This window comes from Mytilus edulis, chromosome 1, assembly GCF_963676685.1.
Source record: "Mytilus edulis chromosome 1, xbMytEdul2.2, whole genome shotgun sequence".
In the NCBI taxonomy this organism is placed as follows: Eukaryota; Metazoa; Mollusca; class Bivalvia; order Mytilida; family Mytilidae; genus Mytilus; species Mytilus edulis.
In genome coordinates, this window is record NC_092344.1 from 111,613,438 (window position 1) to 111,634,059 (window position 20,622).

A 20,622-nucleotide genomic window follows, 5' to 3' on the forward strand; every position below is an offset into this window, starting at 1 on the left:
CAAAATCATTTATTTATTTAGTATATTTATATATAATTATATATAATTTCACTGAGGTGGTGCCCGACGAAATTAACTAGAATTAAAGGGGCAAACCACCTGTTTCTATTTTTTTCCCAAGTTTAGTCAAGTTATGAAGACATTTAACAAATTAATAAATGAAACTTTTAGGACACTACCAAAGCATGCCCACTGAACAGTCATCAGATGTCAGACCAATCTTTGACTATAAATCCGAACAAATTAGTTGTCTGTATAGTTTGAAGTTATTTTATTTCAAAATGTTGTAATTATTTTAAATTGCTGTGAGTTACAATGACATATTGCACGATGATTGATACATCTAACTATCCCAGTCGACAGACTGCAGCAAAACATTTTGCGGATCGTATAACCTTCGTCTAAACTCGTTTTCCAGTTTTGGAAGAAATTCAAATTTGGTAGATGTCCTTGCCCCAGTGATCTTATCAATATAAGTACCAATCATCTCAGTTCCTCCTCTCTCTAGTTCAACTCTACCATGAGAAATTGGTGGCCATAATCCACCAGGTGGCGGTACATGTATAACTGCATGCAATGTTGTTCCTTGGTCTGTAACGTACATTGGATTTTGGTTTTCAGAAATGTATATTTCTACTTTGCCATCTTCTTTTCTTTTTACTTGTGTGGTTTCATCTTCATAATTATAGGTTAAAGATATACTTCGTCTCTCTCCCATATCAACTTGTTCGTCAATGGTGTAACACTTATGAAAAATATCGTCACACATTTCTTCCTCATTGTCAATAAATAATTTAGTGGAGTCATGGACGTCGTGTTGAAACGGAGCTGTGACAGCCACCCCGTACGTATAATTACAAGTACGCGATGAAACGATTCTTGGATTATGACCGTAAAGTACTGCCCCTTGAAGAACAGCCTGTCCTCCCTGTTGCGGAATAATTACTTCTTTGTCAGGGAATGCTTCTTTTATTCGAACACGTATTATTTCCGACTCAGAAAATCCCCCCCCACCATCATAATGGTTGACACTCCAGAACACTGTGGATCTTTTAAAATATTGGTTATTTCCTCAACTATGCATTTGATCGATTCAGCAAAGAAGCTAAGAAATATTTTTCTGTGATAATTAACTTGTCTCTTTTTATGCTCAAATTTTCTTTCATGCTACCGTCTTGTATTAAATCTGAAAAACTGCAGCCGGTTGTTTCGGAAAGAATATCACACAGTGTAACTGGTAATCTTACAACGACATTTTTACCTACAAATGTTTTCTTTTTGGTTTCAAAGTTTTTCATCATATCTGTATAATCATAAATATGGTTTTCCTTAAATTCACGAAGGACTTCTCCACCGCATATATTCGTGAGCAGTCGTCTGTATTCTTGGTTGATAAATTCCCCGCCATACGGTCCTCCACATGCCCTATGTATTATAGCAAGACCGCCATTTTCTGCCACTTTTTGTGCTGATATGTCAATTGTTGCACCTAAAAATTATATAAATTTTGATATAATTAAAATATGGCTTGCATTTACAGTATAAAGAAAAGGAGAAATAAAGAAGCCTAAGCAATCTAGCAAAAGGAAAATTTCGTTACTTTCACTTTTCTTGTGAACTTTTTAATTTAACCTAGCCAAAGTGAAAACACTAAGAGTCCTTTTAGTAAGTTTATAGTTGAGTTATATTCTCTGATGCATAATTGAAATTTAAAACTTTAAAAATATGGATCTGCGCGAAAATGACACATTGTTCGTATATAGAATTTTCAAAACGAGAGAGAGAATATTATGATATAGATACTATAATTTATACAGAAATTGCATTTAACAACCTGTAAAACATAGGCATGAAAGGAGATATTTTCCTTTTGTCGACATCAATCATACGTTTGCTACCAATCGGAGGGGAAAACCCAATTAGTTGAAAAAATTGAGTTGTACATGTATATGGAAAATATCAATTATTCAAAAATGTCAAATGAACATACATTCCTGTAGTAAGTATAATGACATTTCCCCGTCTAAACTTAATTTACATAAAGTTGATTACAAAAAGCACAAACCTCCACCATCTACAACTATAAATTTTTTCCCAGGGTCAAAATTCTTCAATGAAATTGTGTTATTATCACCAGCTACTCATTCTAGAGGCAAACTTTTGGCATTAATAGAAGCAGCTTCTGGTTCATAAACCAATGAAAATTTCTCTAAATGAATACCGGCCTAGAATAGAAAACAAAAAGAACAAAAAGAATCTTTTAAAATATTTTTTTTTTTTTAAATCATAAAATATTCATAATTTTGATTTCAACTGATTTTTCTTGATAATCAAAATAAATATCGTTCGTCGTAATTTGAAATTCTTGTCACCGTCGATATACAGTATAAAAGATGTAACACAAGTGGAGCAGGATTGACCACGTAGCCTTCTGAGCATTTCAGTTCATTCTAGATCTTTATGGAATTGCATTAATTTTATCTAGTATTAGTTTTCTGTACCATCTTCCGTGAATTTTTTTAGTTTTGTTATTTAAATAGTTTTACCATGTTCACACGATACGGACATAATTAACAGGAGTGTGCTTCTTACACAAAATAAGATCTATCCGAAAAGGGAGGAAGAAATCGAAACAACATATTCTTTTACATTCACCACAAAATGTGTCAGTGGTTCATTTTTTTTTTGCGGTTTTAGATGTTTGGATACCAGTAAAGTCGTATGATCTGTCAGAGAAGCTTATACATCGTGTTCTTTCCCCCGATTATGCCATTTTAATTGACTAAAAAATATTGATTTGAATGACAGATGATGAATAGATGGCGGAGGACGCCTTCACTGTTGTGTTCCTTTCCGAGGTCATGCGATTCCTTCTGTTGTTTGTTTGGTACCTTGGTTTGTCTCTTCTTCATCGATTTACATGATTTGAAAATCGTCAGAATAAATGCAAAATGTATATATATGTTACAGGCATTTTCTAAATTTAGGTATTTTGTAAAATGACTGAATATTCAGGCAATTTGTAAAATGCCTAACCTTGACAGGCATTATACAAAATGACTAAAAATACCTAGTCATTTTGTAAAATGACTGAAATTTTGAAGCAAAATTCTACAAATTGCCTGTTCAGTTTCAGGCTGAAAAAAGTTGACAAAATCACAATATATTGCAAAGAAAATAACTTATGGTTCATTAGAATTAATTTATTTTCCAAAAACCAGCTGGAAAGGGTGGTATATCAGATGATGTGTACTTTTTTGTGAAACTACATAAAGTACATACTCACTCTGTATTTCAGATACCAGTAGTATATTTGTAATTATTTTGTCAAAATGATAGAAGGACACATTGTTCTGTCAATAGAACAAAATTTACAATAGAAATTTTAGAAATTCTGGGTTAAAAAAAAGTAAATTAAAATAAAACATAGGAATATATCAGAGAAAAAAAAATATTTTTGATTGATTGTTTGTTGTTTGCTTTCAGTCGCAAATATGTCATAGATATAGGAAGATGTGGTGTGAGTGCCAATGAGACAACTCTCCATCCAAATAACAATTTAAAAAAAAGTAAACCATTATAGGTCAATGTACGGCCTTCAACACGGAGCCTTGGCTCACACCGAACAACAAGCTATAAAGGGCCCCAAAATTACTGGTGTAAAACCATTCAAACGGGAAAACCAGCGGTCTAATGCTTTTTTAGACAAGAACAAATTGGTTATAATTCATATCGGTTAGTTCTGTAGGAGATTGACCCGAATAAAGGACAGACGCTTGCAATTGCAATGAAGGTATTTTGGATGTGGACAGAAAATTCCACCAGCAGAACAGCCATCAACAGGTGTCAATTAACAATTGCTTATTGCGAATGTGTGATGATTCAAGTTTCTCCATATATGGTTGAAGTACTAAAACCAGATTTTACAGCAAACAATTATGTATTTACAAAAGTTCAGGACAAATATTGTGTAACAGTTCTGTCGTCCAAACATTTTGAAAAATGATAAATAATTGTCGAGTTTTTTGGAATAATTCAGTAAAATTTGTTCTTGATTTTTTAAACTCTTCTTTTTTCATTCAGTAATAATTATCATAAATAAAACCGTTCTGGTGTTCAAAGCTTTCATTTGTTTTTATTTTTGATATTTCTTTCTTTAAAATAATTTCAGGCATTTTGTAAAATGCCTTGCTACTTTTCCAGGTATTTTGTAAAATGCCTAGAAAAAATAGTCATTATGTAAAATGACTGAATCTTGCAGGCATTTTATAGATTGCCTAAAATTTTCAGGCATTTTACAAAATGCCTAAATTTAGAAAATGCCTGTAACATATATATACCTGCTTTCATCTTTTAAAAAGTTAAATATCAGGTTTTGGTTTAAAGTTGCGTGTTCTACATACCTTTTGGGCTGACTGTTTCATGAATTGTTTACATGCATCATCCCATATAGCTGGAACAGTGATTACCCAAGTAATGTATTCCTCTGGTACCCCAGTATTTCTGTGTTCAAGCTGGTCAATCACGTGCTTCCTCAAGTAACCAATGGCATAAGAAAAAACTAATTTGCCTGAAATCTTTTTCCCGGTAATGTCTTTCATAAGTATGTCCTGTCGCACATCCTGTGTAAGAAATATGTACGACGGACAATTAATAATGGTGCTACAGTTTTGTTTGCCACAGTTAGGTTATTAATTTTATGTGTGAAGAGATGACTATTCCAATAAAACACATCTACTTTTCAAGTTTTAAAAGTTTTCACTTGTTTGGTTTTCCAACAACTCTTGCAGACATATCGTAAAATAAAGGCTAAAAGGATAGGTTAGAAAGGAACCGTGATTAATGTCGGGTTATTTTTATAGCCGACTATACGGTAAGGGCTTTTCTCATTGCTAAGGGCTATACGGATACTTATAATTGCTTGCATCCACTTCATTGCAACTTTCGCGGATATTTGTCTCATTGGCAATCTGCCCCAATATTTCCACATCTCCTTATTTTAATTAAACAGAGAGAAAAATATCAAAAGACTTTTGAAAACTAACACGGTCTTCAAAAATTATATGTGCCTATATTTTAAATTGTCAAGCTCTAACATGTCTAAAACATCCCATGATAAAATAAGTTGTGTATAAAAAAATTGACACATAAGGTCGAAAATAGGGGTACAGCAATTGTCTATCATTCGCATCATATGTTGAATAAAGCATTACAAACTGTGCAACAAATTATTGGCAACTTAGTTTTTGTTTTGTTTAAATGTCACTTGATCATCACAACTGCGAATTACCACAGTCTTTCATGAGTCAACATTTGATTGAGACAAGAAATGTGCATAAAACAGATATAAGAAGATGTGGTATTGGTGCCACCTCTCCATCCAATAGTTATTTATAGCTTGCCATTCATTAGTTACATTAACAGTCGAATGCCAAGGTACTCTTTGTCCGCAAATTGATTTTTAGACCGGTGTTGCTCATTGTTCGAAAGCAACCCAGACAAAAGAGCTCATAGCACGATCAGAACGGCTCAATTACAAACGTAACAGTCGAATTACAAACGTAACAGTCGATTACAAAGACATTGTCATTGTTATAGTTGATTACTAATTCTTACTAATAAGTACAACCCACCTGACCTTTCTCTACAGCTTTATATAGCTGCATTTTGAATCCATGAAGAAAAAACCATTCTCTCTCCGATCCATTTTCGCACAAGTCTTTATACTTCTCTTCAGCCTCGTCTCCGAAGGAATCAAACGTTTGATCTGGTTTTATGAGGATACTTGACGGTGTTTTATAAGCAGAACCTGTCCAAGAATATGTAGAAATATTCAAAGGATCGTTCTTGTATTCGTGTCTGAATGAAAATGCATATCCTGATCCAGAAGTCCCGAAGTCTATCCCAACCACTAATACTGTATTGTCGGATTCCATTTCTGTTTCTGAATGATTTAATAATTTATTATCGATTTACATTAAAACATGTCATGTCGGTCGTATAATATTTAGGGGACTATTCAGTACATAATGAAAGCGTTTGTAGTTTAAATTTTTAATGAAAGTTGACAAGGAATAAGCCTATATCGATTCATTTTCTAAAAATGAATTTAAACATCTTCCTTTCTGCCGAGGCCTGTTTCGCTATGCACTGTTAACCTAACATAATATTCCATTTTTGTTGCATCGTGAGATTGGTTTTTTATTCAAACTATCGATTTAAATGTCTTCCGCATTAACACAACATGCATTTGAGTCCCTTTCATGACAATCACAAAATAAGTTCGACATATTATATTAACTCTATACAAGGTCGAACTACTTTATTGTTGAGTAATATAAGTGCAATATTAATGAAAACAAACCTTTCTAAAGAGAAAGGGCGATGATGTGAGATAATTACAATGCATCTGTTTTAAAAGATCTAGTGGTAACAATTTTTACTATTTTATTACAATTACCTCTATCATATTACAATTACAAACTTGCTATAAGCTGTAGTCTAAATAATTTGTTTTTCGTTTGTTATTTTTAGCATGAATTAGTCCACCGGTTTTGAATTTTTTTTCATATTTTCCTGCTGATTCTTTTTATGGCTTATTACTGTACGACATATGTGTTACTTATATTGTTGATGAAAGAATGGTGACCTAATATACTGTTGTTTACCATCTTGTCCTTTGGTCCCTGGTCTTTGACAATCCTATCGCATCTCTTTTTTTTTTGTAAATACATAAACTATATACCTTTGTACAAACTACTTATTAACTTTAGAGCGTTTCTTTTTTACAATTGTCCATTTTTTTCTATTTTTTCCTGAATTAATGATTTAATGCTAATCAGTTTCATTACTTACTGCTTTTATACTATTTTGATTTGGTAACTTGATGGATTTTAACATTTTGTTTTAAAAAACATCACATAAGGAAGTTAAATGCAAATTAAATATCAGAGTTATATTTCTTTATTCTGATTCTAATTTATTTGGTTATTTATAAACTACGAATGTCCAGAAAATTGAAATGAAAACGTACTGCCGCACGTACTAGTATTCGTATATCCTTTCATATCAATTTTTTGTTATCTTTATCAGAAAAATCTGTCTCAACCAAATGTTTAAATAGGGATTCTATCAATTATGTGCCATTTTCGTGTACACGGTTGCTCTCCTTCCGTTGAGAAATGTTTCTAATTAACAACAAAACATAGGTGGGTAAGAAAAGCAACAGGTTTAACCAATGTAATAGGGAAGAATCACAAGGTCTTTTGTTCATTTGACAAATAACATTGAGTCTATGAGAACATTTGTACCACTGTCTCATTTTTAGAAGGAAGAGTTAGTTTAAACATATTCATTTATAGTGGATTGGGAAACAAGTTATTGTAACGTATATCAATCCCTTTCCACTTTGCAGTGTTGCCTTGCATGCAGCGGCATTAGACTATTTTTCGAAATCTTCAAGGGTGTCTTTTACGTGCAAGAGATATGGCTCTCTCTTAACACGGGTCAGCCATTTATCGTCCCCTTCCGACGGACTATCATCGTTTTCTCAAGACCATACTCGCAAATGCTGTCAAGGGAGAGCCGAAAATACAATCCCTGAAATTTCTCCCCGGATTGGGGATCGAACCAGGAACCCTTGTGTTAGTAGTCCGATGCACTACCACTACACCACGGAGGGAGAGTTGATTTCGGACTAACATGTTTCACCCGGCTACTTTCAATCTGTGCCTGTCCCAAATCAGGAGCATATACTATATTGGTTTTCGTTGGTTAATGCCTGTCAAATTTGTTTTTTATATTTTTTTTGGTCGTAATTTTTTTTCTTCGTTAGAATGGTTTTAAATGTTGTTATTTCGTAGTCTTTTATAGCGGACAATAACATATTTGCTTATTATTCAAGGTAATACAGTGACCCATGCATATTTGTGTAAATCCGCTCCATTTGGACTCTGTATGATAGTTGTTACACTGACAGTCTTGCAATAACTCTTATCTTATAGAAGCTATACGTGTTGTTATTTAGTCAGTTTGCGCACAAAAACTAGCTTACTGAATATTTCTCGAAATTATTTTTAATACAGTTATTCATAACGATATAGGAAAACAGCTGTAATGAGCAGTTATTTTTTTAATGATCAGATAATAATATTTTGTCCATATACGAGTACCAAAGACGACAACTTGATGGCATGCTGAATGGCAGATTTATTGCAAAAAACAATACATAATGATAGCAAAAAAATTATATATATAATAATTCTTTAATGTCATACATGAAAAAAGTAAATTAACAAATATAACGAACTCCATGGAAAGATCTAAACGGAAATGATAAATTCAAAAGCTCAAACACTTCAAACGAATGGACAACAGCTGTCATATTTTCAACTTTGTACAGGCATTTTCTTATGTAGAAAATGGTGGTTTTATAGCTATCTATGACAGTCGCATACAATTCCATTATATTGACAACGATGTGTGAATAAAACAAAAAGACATAATAGGTAAAATTGTCAAAGTAGGGGTACAGCAGTCAACACTGTTTTGTATTCATAATCACTATAAAAAAAGCAAACATACCGACAAAGATAAACAAAAAGGAATATCGACAAAGCACATTAGCAAAAACGAAAGACAAAAATAAAAAATTACCGTAGCACAATAACACAACGACGCACCGAGCTACGTCAAATTAATATCACCAAAAATAGAATAAACAGTAAAAGTAATAACTTACAAACAAATAAAAGAATACTATAATAAAGTTCACGTTATTAGGCAGATACATAACTCTATACTCCAAGACCATCTTGTGTTATTTATATAAAAAAAAGAAGAAGTGGTATGATTATCAATGAGACAACTCTCCACAAGAAACCAAAATTACACAGAAATTAACAACTATAGGTCACCGTACGACCATCAACAATGAGCTAAGCCCATACCGCATAGTCAGCTATAAAAGACCCCGAAATGACAATTTGTAAAACAATTCAAACGAGAAAACTAACGGCCTTATTTATGTATACAAAAAATGAAAGAAAAACAAATATGTAACACATAAACAAACGACAACCACTAAATTACAGGCTCTTGACTTGGGACAGGCACATACATACATAACGGGGTTAAACATGTTAGCGGGATCCCAACCCTCCCCCTAACCTGGGCCAGTGGTATAACAGTATAACATAAGAACGAACATAAAAATCGGTTGAAAAAGGCTTAACTCATCAGATGGACAAAAATACAAGTGGACGTGGTCGGGTACTTGTACATCCATTTAGTTGATACTGAATATTCATCAACAAGGTTTTGGTATCTTCCGATGAACTTTTTTTTAGAAAAAGGACGAGACGTTCTTCGATCATCAACTTTCTGCTCAGACACTGGTGACGTTTTACAAAGTCTGAGTAGCAACTGCAAGCTCTTGTATATCGATTGAGTTGGGAAATGCATATCCTACATGAATGTAGATGAAGTTGGTATACTAGTATTGCTACTAAGGTTTGGGGAGGGGAATTGATAATTTCAAAACTAAAATCGTTTCGTTTGTCATAGATTCTGGTACTGAGATGACCGCTTATGTCAAATTCGAGGTATAAGTCTAAAAATGAGGCAGAGGAAGTCGTGTCAACTGCTGGTTCCAAGTCCAAGTCCGAGTAGGGAAGTCATTTTTCATCTAATTGGCAAAATCGTATGTTTTATTTTTGGCGCAAATAATATCCATGTAATTTTGAAACATGTGGCGCAATCGTAGCTTTGGAGAAACAAGTTGTGGCGCAAAAGGACGCATTTTTGGCGCAAACGGATATCTCCCAAAAAGTCTGCCTCCAAATCAACAAATATGTTGTCAATAAGAAACTTAGCATACTGATAACTTGATTCTCTGTGTATCATGTTTTACTTTTTTGTTCACTACTAACAACATATGCCGTTTGGTACTCAAAGTAATAATCTTATAGCGTATTCTTCTAATTTTATGTTGAGAAGCATTGTGGGTTATTATTTTTTTTAGGTTTTTTTTCCAATTTCACATGTGATATGGTGGTATACAGGGTTGAAGAATCAAAGTTTTGACAGAACTAATTTCAGAGAAAGATCGAGATTTAAAATTTCCGAGAAGTTCTCCGGAGTTTTTATAGATACCACTACGCGAGTACACAGTTTCACAGTATTTCTGAATACCTTCTTTCACTGCGAACAGAATCTTTGTCAATCTAATGGACATTTTTTTAGTTTTTGTTGGTTGCACGCAATTTTGTGAAGTTTACGTATCCAATACAGACAAGGTAAGTTCACCGATTTACTATTCAATATAATGTTCATTGGAGCCATGAAGGAATTATGATTCGCCAAAATCTCATCCTTGTCAAATGATATGTTTTGAATGTGGATTTTAATTTTACCTGGGTGCTTATTTGTTCCTTATTCCTTTACAAGACACTCGTAGTAGTACAATTTACACACAAAGACAATTTTATTTGAAGCTTTGTCCGCAGGAACTACAACATACTTATCATGAATACAGACTTCGGTCGATCATTCACACAGTTTTTCAACTTATGAATGCAACGTTTTATCAGATACATGGGTTCTTTGTTATACAACTTGACTAAGCACTCGGAGTACACAATTTGTGCTCGAAACACCAAATAAATCCAGTATTATGATTGGTTGATTCCTGATTCTGAGTGCAAAAGTCATGCTCGAAATTTGTATTACCACAAGGCCTGATTGTTTTGACCCATTCTGTCAAAGTGTCAAGTTCAACTTAATCATCAATGGAATCCATTTTTATTTTGAAGTTAGTATTCCAATTGATTTTTTAGGGTTCTCTTAACTTAGGACCATGAGAAATTACCTTTGCGAAATGTTCATGTTAAGGTAACAGGTACGTAAATGGCTTGTCCTGCGATTTTTAAAAGAAATTGTATGCACGTAGAACTTATTGAAAGATAATGAAAAATCGAAAAATTTAAGTTGGTCACCGATCTAATTTCCGAGTTCCAGGCATTTGAAAATGGTAATGAAACAACATAAAGTACATAGACATAACGTCTTTAAACCAAAAATAAGAAATTCCAAGCTTTATTTATTCTGCAGTTTAAACCAATCCTACGATTTTTCTATAAAAATGAAATGTTTTTTGGGTATTATTTTCCTTTCTTTTGATATATAATTTTCATGGGGTTACCGAACTCCTTTTTCATATATCAGCCGTTGAAAGAGTGTTGTTGACGGGAAAAGAGAGAAAAATCATGACGTCGCCTAAAGGATTACGCAACGTCAAGGCTATTTCAGCAAAATTGTAAAGACAACTACTGTCTCATTTTAATTTGTTTGGCTATTCAATTGCGCTGTAGAGCATATTATCCTGGAAAAAGGATTGATTACCTATTATTTTTTTTTTCAGTGATTATACGAGGTCCTAAGTATTTATAACATATTTCTGGAAAGATTAAAAACACAATGTTTAAGAACATATGTTTATAAACTTATTGAACAGAAACAATAAAATATCTTTCATTAAAATAGATTCTCCGAATGAAGAGATACATCTAATGTTCACATATTCGACCACAATAATTGCTGCTTCACAATATTGGAGGCGAAATATACCGCGCAACGGGAAATTGAAACTTATAAGCCGAAAACATAATGACAATGTCTTGTGAAAAAAACGAAAAACGTCCAAAGGACAAACAATGGTAAATATATGGGAATTGTAGGCAAAAGACCAACAAAAAGAATATTTCAAAGTTTGTTGCATATTATCCCTACTTTTTTCTCCATCGTTGGTTTTGTTCCGTTATTATAGTGCGGACAGTGCATAGATGTGAATATCTAAATACAAATGTATATAAATTTCAACTTATTTATCTTTTTGTTATTCGGCTTCACCGCGGTTGACAATGTTTTCTCGGGATACCAATCTGCTCTAAGTCTATCCCCCACTCAGCTATGTGTTGTTATAAATTGTTCAACATAGACTTTGAACACACTTTACATGACGTTCAGATAAATGTATCCAGTCTATATTTTGTGAGTTGTAGTGATCAAGCTTACAATGTACTGAATAGAAAAGCTGCGTGTGATTTTGAAGAACCGTCTTCGAGGGATTTTAACGTACGTATTAGATGTTGCAGAGATTGGAAATCGCCAACAGCTTTAGGACCTCGTAATTTATGCCAACAATATTCCTGTTAGTAGTTTTGCGAAAATTTGAGAAGAAATACGTAAAGCAAAAATAAAAACTCTAATTCTATTTTTATAGCAGCATTTGCACATGTATAAATATATAAACAGTATCAACTGAAATCGAAATAACTGTAATTCCGAAATTTTGCGCAATTTGAAATGAATTGATTGATGCAGGCAGACATTTCTATATCTTCAGTATAATATATATATACTTTGCTAATTTTTTTATTTTTGAAGTGGCGGTAAAGCCGTAATTTTCAATCAGCGGATCTATATTTTTCCCTGCCGCTTTTTCATGCTGGGCCGAGCTTGTAATTCAAAATGTTCCATTCAATTCAAATTGACGGAAAAGCAACGTGTATTCATTTCTTTTAAATTTTCGTTCATTTTGAAAGACAGTTTTACTTCGGAGTTCCCGTTTGTTCATGCGATAGAGAAAAAACAAATCCGGGTTACAAACTAAAACTGAGGGAATCGCATCAAATATAAGAGGAGAACAACGACACAACAAAAACACAACATTAAAATGTAACACACGCAGAAACGAACTATAATATAACAATGGCAATTTTCCTGACATTACAGGACATTTTAAGAAAAAAATGGTGGGTTAAACCTGGTTTTGTGGCATACCAAACCTCCAGCTTTTATGGCAATGTTAAATATTACATTAAAATGAAAACATTACATGACAGGACTACAATACAAATAAATGGGAAAACATATAGGACAGAGAAACACGAATAATAGCTAACAAAAGGTACCAGGTTTAGAATTTGATACGCCAGACGTGCGTTTCGTCCACACAAGACTAACGAGTGACGCCCAGATGAAAAAAGTTCGAAACCCAAAACAAGTACAAAGTTGAAGAGCACTGAGGACCAAAAGTTCCAAAACGTTGTGCCCAATACCGATAGGGTTTTCTGCCTGGGATAAGAAAATCCTCATTACTTAGAATAATTTATACTTTTGCAAACAGTAAATTTTATAAAATAACTATATAACAGATATACATGATAAAACCGAAGTGGTGACTAAATACAGAATAAAAACAGATACAATACAGAAAAACAACCTAATCCAGCACATAAAAATACACAGCCGAGTTAGCTAAAGCCATCAACGCACAAAGTGACGTCACATTTGAAATTCTAAAAAAAACCCACACAAAGTGACGTCACATTTTAATTTCTAAAAATATTTCCCAAAAATAAGATAGAATTAGGATTGAATCAAGATTAATTTGTAATACTGGTATTACATTTATTAATAAAAATGCAAATAACAATACTTATTAATATCAAACTGTGATAGTAATTAGATAATTAATTGTATTATCTAGCTATTTCAATGTTTCATCTGAATCAAACTGTAAACCAAATATATCGTATAAATTTCGTTGACGCAAACTAAAATATAAAAACAAAAATCTGGTAGGTGATTTCAGAGACGAACAAATCTAGATATAGGAATATGTGGTGTGAGAGGTCTTTTTAAAAAATGAGATAATTTCAGAGGCGCACAAACCCAGGTTTCCGAATTTTGAGAAGCTCTACAATACGATTTTAGTTCTCTGCTATAAGAAGGCATGTAAGCGTCAAAGCTTACACTATTTATATAATACAATCGTTTGTCGGATTTTCTCTTTAATTAGGTAAACGCTGTTTATATAGAGAATCTATCGAGATAGACGCTCAAAATGTCTTAGATGCATGATCTTTTTTGTTAAGGGTTTTGAAGTACTCTCAGATATGTATTTAATGTTTTTTTGTTGATTGGATGTAGATGTACTCTACCACGTCCAATCTGTGTTTTTGTTAGAAGCTTTTCTATTTGTATCCATCTGATAGTTAAGCCTTTTTAACTGTTTTTTTGTTGTTGTACTATTACAACGCTGTCTCAGGTTAGGGGGATGATTGGTGCCTTCAAACTTGTGTGGCTCCGCAACATTCTGTATGTGTATGACCCAAGTCAGGAGCCTGTAATTCAGTGGTTGTCATTTGTTGTTGAGTATCATTTTTGTTTTTGTTCATTACTTTTTACATAAAGTATACCGTTAGTTTTCTTGATTGAATTGTTAAATGTTATTTAGGGGCCTGTTATAGCTGACTTTGTGGTAAAGGATTTGCTCATTGTTGAATGCCGTATGGTGACATATGGTTGTTATTTTCTATGTCATTTGGTTTCTTGTGGAAAATTGTCTCATTGGTTATTATACCGCATCTTATTTTTAGATTAAGTTCGTTCCTCCATTGGATTCACAACTTTAATAATAAGTAGATGCCTACCTTAAAAGTCCTTTGAACTTCATTACCTGACAGACTTAATCAGGTAGCTTCCACTGTTCTACTATCATTATTAGGATTAAAATTGGCAACGTGTTATCAAAACCAAATAGTTTTATTTTATTTAAACAGTTTATGATATGAAATTAAAATCTTATACATTAAAATGAATCAGGTCATTCGGAAGCCGCCGGATCAAACAATCTTTTCTTTTCTCCTTTAGTGAATTTATAACCTGAAGGTAGAAATTCAAATTTAGTAGAAGTCCTTTCTTTTGTTGTAGCATTTACGTAGGTTCCAATCATTTCAGTTCCCGCCACTTTTAGTTCTACCCACCCAAATACCTGTTCAGGCCACTGTCCTCCAGATGGTTTCACGTGAATAACGGCGTGTTTTTGGCAGCCTTCATCTGTTACAAACTTTGGATCTGGCTTATCAGAAATGTATATTTCTGCCCTGAGCGGATGTGTTCGTCTACATTGGGAAGCAGAAGTGACAAAAGTGTCATTCAGTTCAATTTGTTCAATATCCCCGACCTTAACATCCTGATCTGCTTTAAAACAAACATGAAAAACATGGCGGCACCACTCTTCATTATCCCAAGTATATCGTTTGCTTTCAGGATGAGCCCCTGTTTTGAATGGAACACTTAAACTTACACCATATGTATAGTTACATACTCGTGAAGCAACAATGTTTGGATTATGTCCATAAATGACAGCACCTTTAAGAACTGATAAACCTCCATCTACCGGAACAAAAACATCTAATTCTGGAAATGCTTTTTTAACAGCATCTTGTAAAACTTCAGACTCTGAGAACCCACCAACCATCATTATAGCTGAGACATCTTCACAACGTGGATGGTTGAGAACAGATTTGATTTCTTCGACTGTCAGATTACATGATTCATTGAAGAATGTTAGAAACAAATCGGGTTTTATAAACATTTTATCACGTTTTGTGCTTATTTTATCTTTAAAAGTCGATTCGTTTATTATACTCTCAATCGAACTATCTTCAGAATCGGCTATAATATCTTTTAGTGAAACAGGAAATCTAGTATTAACAGTTTCTTTACTGTTTAATTTATATGTCTTCTTTTTACGCTCAAAATCTCTCATCATTTCATTATAATCTGCTCCTTGTTCCTTTTTAAATTGTTTTAAAACAGGACCCCCAACCAGCTTTGTTAGAACGATTCTATATTTCTCATTTACCATTTCACCACCCCAAGAGCCTCCACATACTTTGTGAATGATTTTTAATTCTCCATTCGGTGCGACTTCTTGAGTAGAAATATCAACTGTACCGCCTACAATATATTAATTAAACTATTATACGGTTTGGTATTTTACAATATAGACTTCTATGTTTAAAATTCTTGTTTGAATAGAACATTTAAAACACAAAAAATAGATTATCAAGATCTATGTTTTAACAATATTTGATATTTCAACTTGATAATTCAGTAGTTCATTGACGATACAAAACACAGGGAAATCTCTCTAACTTGTACCAGAATTATACTTTTCAATTGACAATCATCTTCAGAATAAAATGCCTGTACCAAATCAGGAATATGGCAGTTAAGGATTTTCCTTTTTTAAATTTCCTCGGAGTTCTGTGATTTTTCTTTTTTAATATTCTCGTCTCTGTAAAAAAGGTCTTACCTCCAGCATCTACAACAATGAATTTGGTTCCTGGATCAAAAGTCTTCAGAATAGTTGACTTGTTTTCGCCTATGAATTTTTCAACTGGCAATAGCCTGGCATAAACAGATGCAGCTTCTGGTTCGAACACAATGGAAAACATATCACCATGTATACCTGCCTGAAGGATAATCAGTTTTATTGTTAGTATATTCAATATGTAATCCTAGGTATACTTGATGTTTATTGTTTATAGTTAGCTTTTGTATATTAAAACATAGCAGTTATCAGAATTTTCAATAGTGATTAGTAAGATCTTCCATCCTAAACGTAAGTTTGCCAACATGTGATATTAAAGCTTTTGTTCTATCTTGTTCCTGGAAATTTTCAGTTACATAGGCGAGCATCAATCACTTAGACATTAATATGCCAGAACTTTCATCAACAACTTAGTTGATGAGTACGACGAAAAACTATTTCAACAAATATTTGGTATTTCATTGGATACTTATTATATTGGTTTGTAGCAGAATTCAAAATAAATCTTCTCAAGAGATAAAATAGAAACCGTATTGCCAAGTTGTTTAATTTCTCGTTTTAAAGATATATTGAAAATGCCATGTGCCTAAAAAAAACTACAGATCATTAAGTGCTTGTATCGCAGTTAAGGTGACATTGAGGACAGAACACACAAATAGAAGATAAGCTTCCTATCTTGTTTTCTATATAGATGAACGACTTCAAATTAGGATTGATAACAAATGTGTTAACTTTGCATGATTACCCTGTCAATTCACCTGGTCAAGTTCCATATCGAGTTCGTGTAATTTCCTCTTTTATTAATTCTGATTTATATATTCTTTATGCATTTAAACTATCATTTTCTCTTTTTTTTGAATCAATGGGAGCACTTCACAGTCATAATTTTATTTGTATCAGAAGCACCATTACATACCACATAGAAAGCAATTGCTCGCTTATTTGCCTTACATATTACGAGGACCATTTGCTTGCTATTTAGTTCTTATTAAGGGCAAACGATACAGTTACAGGGGAGGTAATGACGTTGCTAACGTAAAATGTTATTTTCGCGATGTCAAACTATGACATATCGGGAAAAGATGCATTTTTCGACTATTTTTTATCATTCAAACTGATTTAATTTGAAAACGAGTGCATGGACCCCTATTTTTAAAACGACATTTTGTTTCATTCTGAAGGGAGATTAATGTAGACCAAATTTTATAAAACTGTAAATAGAGGAATTTTTTTAATTTTGATAAATATACAGCAAAAATATACGACTTTTTCTTAATTCATGACCATTTGATAAACATGAGTTATTTCTGAATAAAAAATGCATAATTTTTTAGGATACTTATAAAATACAAAAAATATAAATTATCTAACAAAAAACAATTTGTGTTTATCTTTTAAAACAAAAAAGTTATGGCTTTCTTTCGAAAGAGAAAATACGGCCACAAATCCGAATTTTGAGCAAATATACAAAATTTCGACCTCATTTAACTCAAAAAGTAGCACATGAAGGTATATTCTTTATTACATATTTGATTTAAGCAGGCAAAAACTAGACTATATGGAAATTTTCATCAAACTGTAAATACAGGATCAAAACTGTATCGTATGCCTTAAACAGGACACATTTGGTACTCACTTCTTCTGCTGCATCTCTCATAAACTGTTTACATGCATCATTCCATATAGCTGGGACGGTTATAACCCATTCTATATCATTTGCATCAACTCCAATATTTCTTTCTTCAAATTGGTCAAGTAAATGTTTTCGGAGGTACTGAATGGCTAGTTTTATAACTAATTTGGCTGATATAGATTTACCATTGATGTCTTTCATTTCAAAATCTTTTCGTATATCCTGAAAAGCAATTTATAACATAACTTGTATATTTATTGTAATTAAGGAAAAACATATTTGAACATGAGAACAATTGAGGTATTTTTTGAAGCTTTGTGGTGATACAATTCTTATAATTACTACCAGAAGTTCGTGCTTATCATATATTTAAACGGTATTCAATCGTCACTGTATTAAATCGTTAAACGATAAATTTACCTATCAGGAACTCGAAAGATAGTCTTAAATTTGATTTAAGGAATTTAAATATCAGTGAAAATAGAATAAGTATTGATGCATACAGATTTCTGTATATACCATATGTATTAACATAGCTTTCATAATGTAATGTTGATATAAGAGTCTCCTTCAATCCTGCACAATACGTACTATTCAAAAGCATGTAATTCAAATTCTGACGGTTACGTAAGTAATGAAGAGAACAGAGTTCAATTCAGTTCAATTTCAAACATAATCACTAGATTCATAAAATGCACAAGATTGTATAATATATAAGCAAACGAGATCTTTACAATAATACAAGTGAGATCCACACGATTAAACAATTTATTGGTCTTTTAAGTAGAATAATTTCTTGTTGCTTAGTTCTTTAGTTTCTATGTTGTGTCTTGTGTACTATTATTTGTCTGTTTGTCTTTTTCATTTTTAGCGTTGTCAGTTTATTTCCGATCTATGTGCTTGACTGTCCCTCTGGTATCTTTCGCCCCTGTTTTAGAGTTATCTGAATTCACTTTATTCGTTAAACTTGAACCATAGTGCAAGAAACGAAATTAAAAAAAGAATTCATATTTTTAAATGCAATGATTCTGTTGATTCTGCACTGTGTTCACCTTAGACTGAATCTTGATCAAATACAACAGATTTAGCAAACATATATGATTTCAATTTGGATGTAACATTTAATACTGACTGTGCTGGATAAAATCAAGAAGACGGAACAGTATGTCAGTCATTAATTATTCTATTAATACAAATTTTAAAAAACATTTTCTACCGCAACAACTGCTACCACTACAACTACGAAGATATAGAAGAAATGGTACCAGTTATACACTATATAGAATACCCGGTTCTATGATCAAAGCTCACAACATATTATTACAACTTCTTGTAACGTCAATGATTTACTAAGGGAAAACCCCTCAAAATAATCCGACCACAAATCAAATAACACTCTTTAACTTCGTACTTTATTTGAAAATAACACTTTTTTATTCTAACAGAACTGCTGAGTCTTACGTAGACGAAACGCATCTGGCTTACACCTTTATAAATCTTGTATCTTTGCTTTGCTGAGCATTTTCAACAACTTGTACTGTGGATTCATTTATCTTCGTGGGTACCAATTTTCGTGGATAAGGGAAAACTTGCATTTGACAAGACTATAGCAAATTTCTCATTCGTGGAACATTTAATTTTGTGGTTCACCTGTAACCACGAAATCCACGAAAATTGGTATCCAACGAAATTTAATGAATCCACAGTAATAAGGGATTAAGGAGGAGTTGTGAGGTGAGGGTGCAACATAGGTATTCCCAAATATTAAGCACTGGTAGTGTGTATACTGTGATAAGGAAAATCCTTAAAAATGTATTACCTAAAGCGGTTCAGCAGCGCTGCAGTAGGAGATACCAAAGTAAACAGTAAAACGAACGAAACATGCGACAAAAGAACAAGCGGACGTACGAAATCTTTTAGTACATAAACGGTACAAATTGTACTCAAATAGATGCACGTTACGACAATAAATGTCTCTTCAAGGTGGTAATTTAATTAACTATATAACTCCAGCTTTTCAAAGCGAGGGTATGTACGATAACAAAAAAACTTATCATTCCATTCATGTATACATATATCAGAGCAACAGTAGATAAGTACTTATTGATTATTGATAGATAACATATATAACCAAATTGAATTCCGTCTAATATCAATCATTGGAGAACCTTTCCATAATATAAATAGGATTATAAAACAAACGGTTTACCTTTTCTTCCAACACTGCTCTATACAATTTCATTTTGAAACCCTTCAAATAGTACCATGCATTCTGTTCATTGTCTTCACAGATAACCGAGTAGCGGTCTTCTGCATCATGTCCGAAAGCCACCAAATTTTTATTGGAGTCAAGCAGCATGGCAGAAGGAGTCTTATAAAAACTATCGCCCCCGCTTTCTGGGGACCACATTGGTGACGATACATCAATTGGGTTAGCTTCAAATTGATGTCGAAAAGAGAAAGCGTAACCAGATCCGTGGCTCCCAAAGTCTATTGCTGCAACAACCAATCTTGTTTTGACTTTCGACATCCCGTTTTAAGTATAAGTTCCTTAAATTGTAATAGTGTATTTCAGTCTCAAGATATAATCTACATACAAGTTTGCTACTTGTCACCCATGAAGTTTAATTATTGAAATATACAGCATTGAACTTAAATTTTATTGATTGACAGCCCCAGTAGATTTAAATTTGTCATATCTGATTATTTGATATACGTAATAAGAGGTTGTAAAAGGAAATATGCTATCAATCGTGAAGAATTTCACAAAAATATTTCGTACTAAAATATATACCATAGGAAGTTA

The 20,622-nt window shown here is 32.8% G+C and overlaps 3 protein-coding genes across 4 annotated transcripts; all 3 read right to left on the reverse strand.

Annotated features, from left to right (window-relative positions):
• Positions 1 to 343: 343 nt before the first annotated feature.
• Positions 344 to 2,015, reverse strand: LOC139499567 (heat shock 70 kDa protein 12A-like). Its single transcript, XM_071288341.1, has 3 exons — positions 1,991 to 2,015; positions 1,266 to 1,489; positions 344 to 928 (listed from the first exon to the last, which is right to left on the reverse strand). The coding sequence occupies exons 1-3, from the start codon at positions 2,013 to 2,015 to the stop codon at positions 344 to 346; spliced, it is 834 nt and encodes a 277-aa protein (XP_071144442.1).
• Positions 2,016 to 2,069: 54 nt separating this feature from the next.
• LOC139499720 (heat shock 70 kDa protein 12A-like) lies at positions 2,070 to 6,936 on the reverse strand. Of its 2 annotated transcripts, XM_071288437.1 has the most exons (4): positions 6,856 to 6,936; positions 5,634 to 5,944; positions 4,404 to 4,622; positions 2,070 to 2,225 (listed from the first exon to the last, which is right to left on the reverse strand). In XM_071288437.1, exons 2-4 carry the CDS (start codon positions 5,934 to 5,936, stop codon positions 2,142 to 2,144), a joined length of 606 nt encoding a protein of 201 aa, XP_071144538.1. In that variant the 5' UTR covers positions 5,937 to 5,944; positions 6,856 to 6,936; the 3' UTR covers positions 2,070 to 2,141. The 2 variants fall into 2 exon arrangements, with proteins under 2 accessions (XP_071144538.1, XP_071144537.1); XM_071288436.1 differs by lacking the exon at positions 6,856 to 6,936 and having other exon boundaries at positions 5,634 to 6,041.
• Positions 6,937 to 14,588: 7,652 nt separating this feature from the next.
• On the reverse strand, positions 14,589 to 20,346 carry LOC139499746 (heat shock 70 kDa protein 12A-like). The gene is made up of 4 exons (XM_071288438.1): positions 20,026 to 20,346; positions 17,820 to 18,038; positions 16,166 to 16,325; positions 14,589 to 15,807 (listed from the first exon to the last, which is right to left on the reverse strand). The coding sequence occupies exons 1-4, from the start codon at positions 20,344 to 20,346 to the stop codon at positions 14,669 to 14,671; spliced, it is 1,839 nt and encodes a 612-aa protein (XP_071144539.1). The 3' UTR covers positions 14,589 to 14,668.
• Between the last annotated feature and the right edge of the window lie 276 nt (positions 20,347 to 20,622).

Coding starts and splice junctions, on each gene's coding strand:
- LOC139499567 (XM_071288341.1), bottom strand. CDS start 2,015: ATGTCATTATACTTACTACAGGAAT. Junction 1,490..1,990: donor ATTATACTTACTACAGGAAT/GTATGTTCATTT, acceptor TATAATTTTTAG/GTGCAACAATTGACATATCA. Junction 929..1,265: donor AAACCAAAAAGAAAACATTT/GTAGGTAAAAAT, acceptor ATTCCGCAACAG/GGAGGACAGGCTGTTCTTCA.
- LOC139499720 (XM_071288437.1), bottom strand. CDS start 5,936: ATGGAATCCGACAATACAGTATTAGTGGTTGGGATAGACTTCGGGACT. Junction 4,623..5,633: donor AAGCTGTAGAGAAAGGTCAG/GTGGGTTGTACT, acceptor TTTCTTACACAG/GATGTGCGACAGGACATACT. Junction 2,226..4,403: donor TGAAACAGTCAGCCCAAAAG/GTATGTAGAACA, acceptor TTTCTATTCTAG/GCCGGTATTCATTTAGAGAA.
- LOC139499746 (XM_071288438.1), bottom strand. CDS start 20,346: ATGTCGAAAGTCAAAACAAGATTGGTTGTTGCAGCAATAGACTTTGGG. Junction 18,039..20,025: donor GAGCAGTGTTGGAAGAAAAG/GTAAACCGTTTG, acceptor ATTGCTTTTCAG/GATATACGAAAAGATTTTGA. Junction 15,808..16,165: donor CATTGTTGTAGATGCTGGAG/GTAAGACCTTTT, acceptor AATATATTGTAG/GCGGTACAGTTGATATTTCT.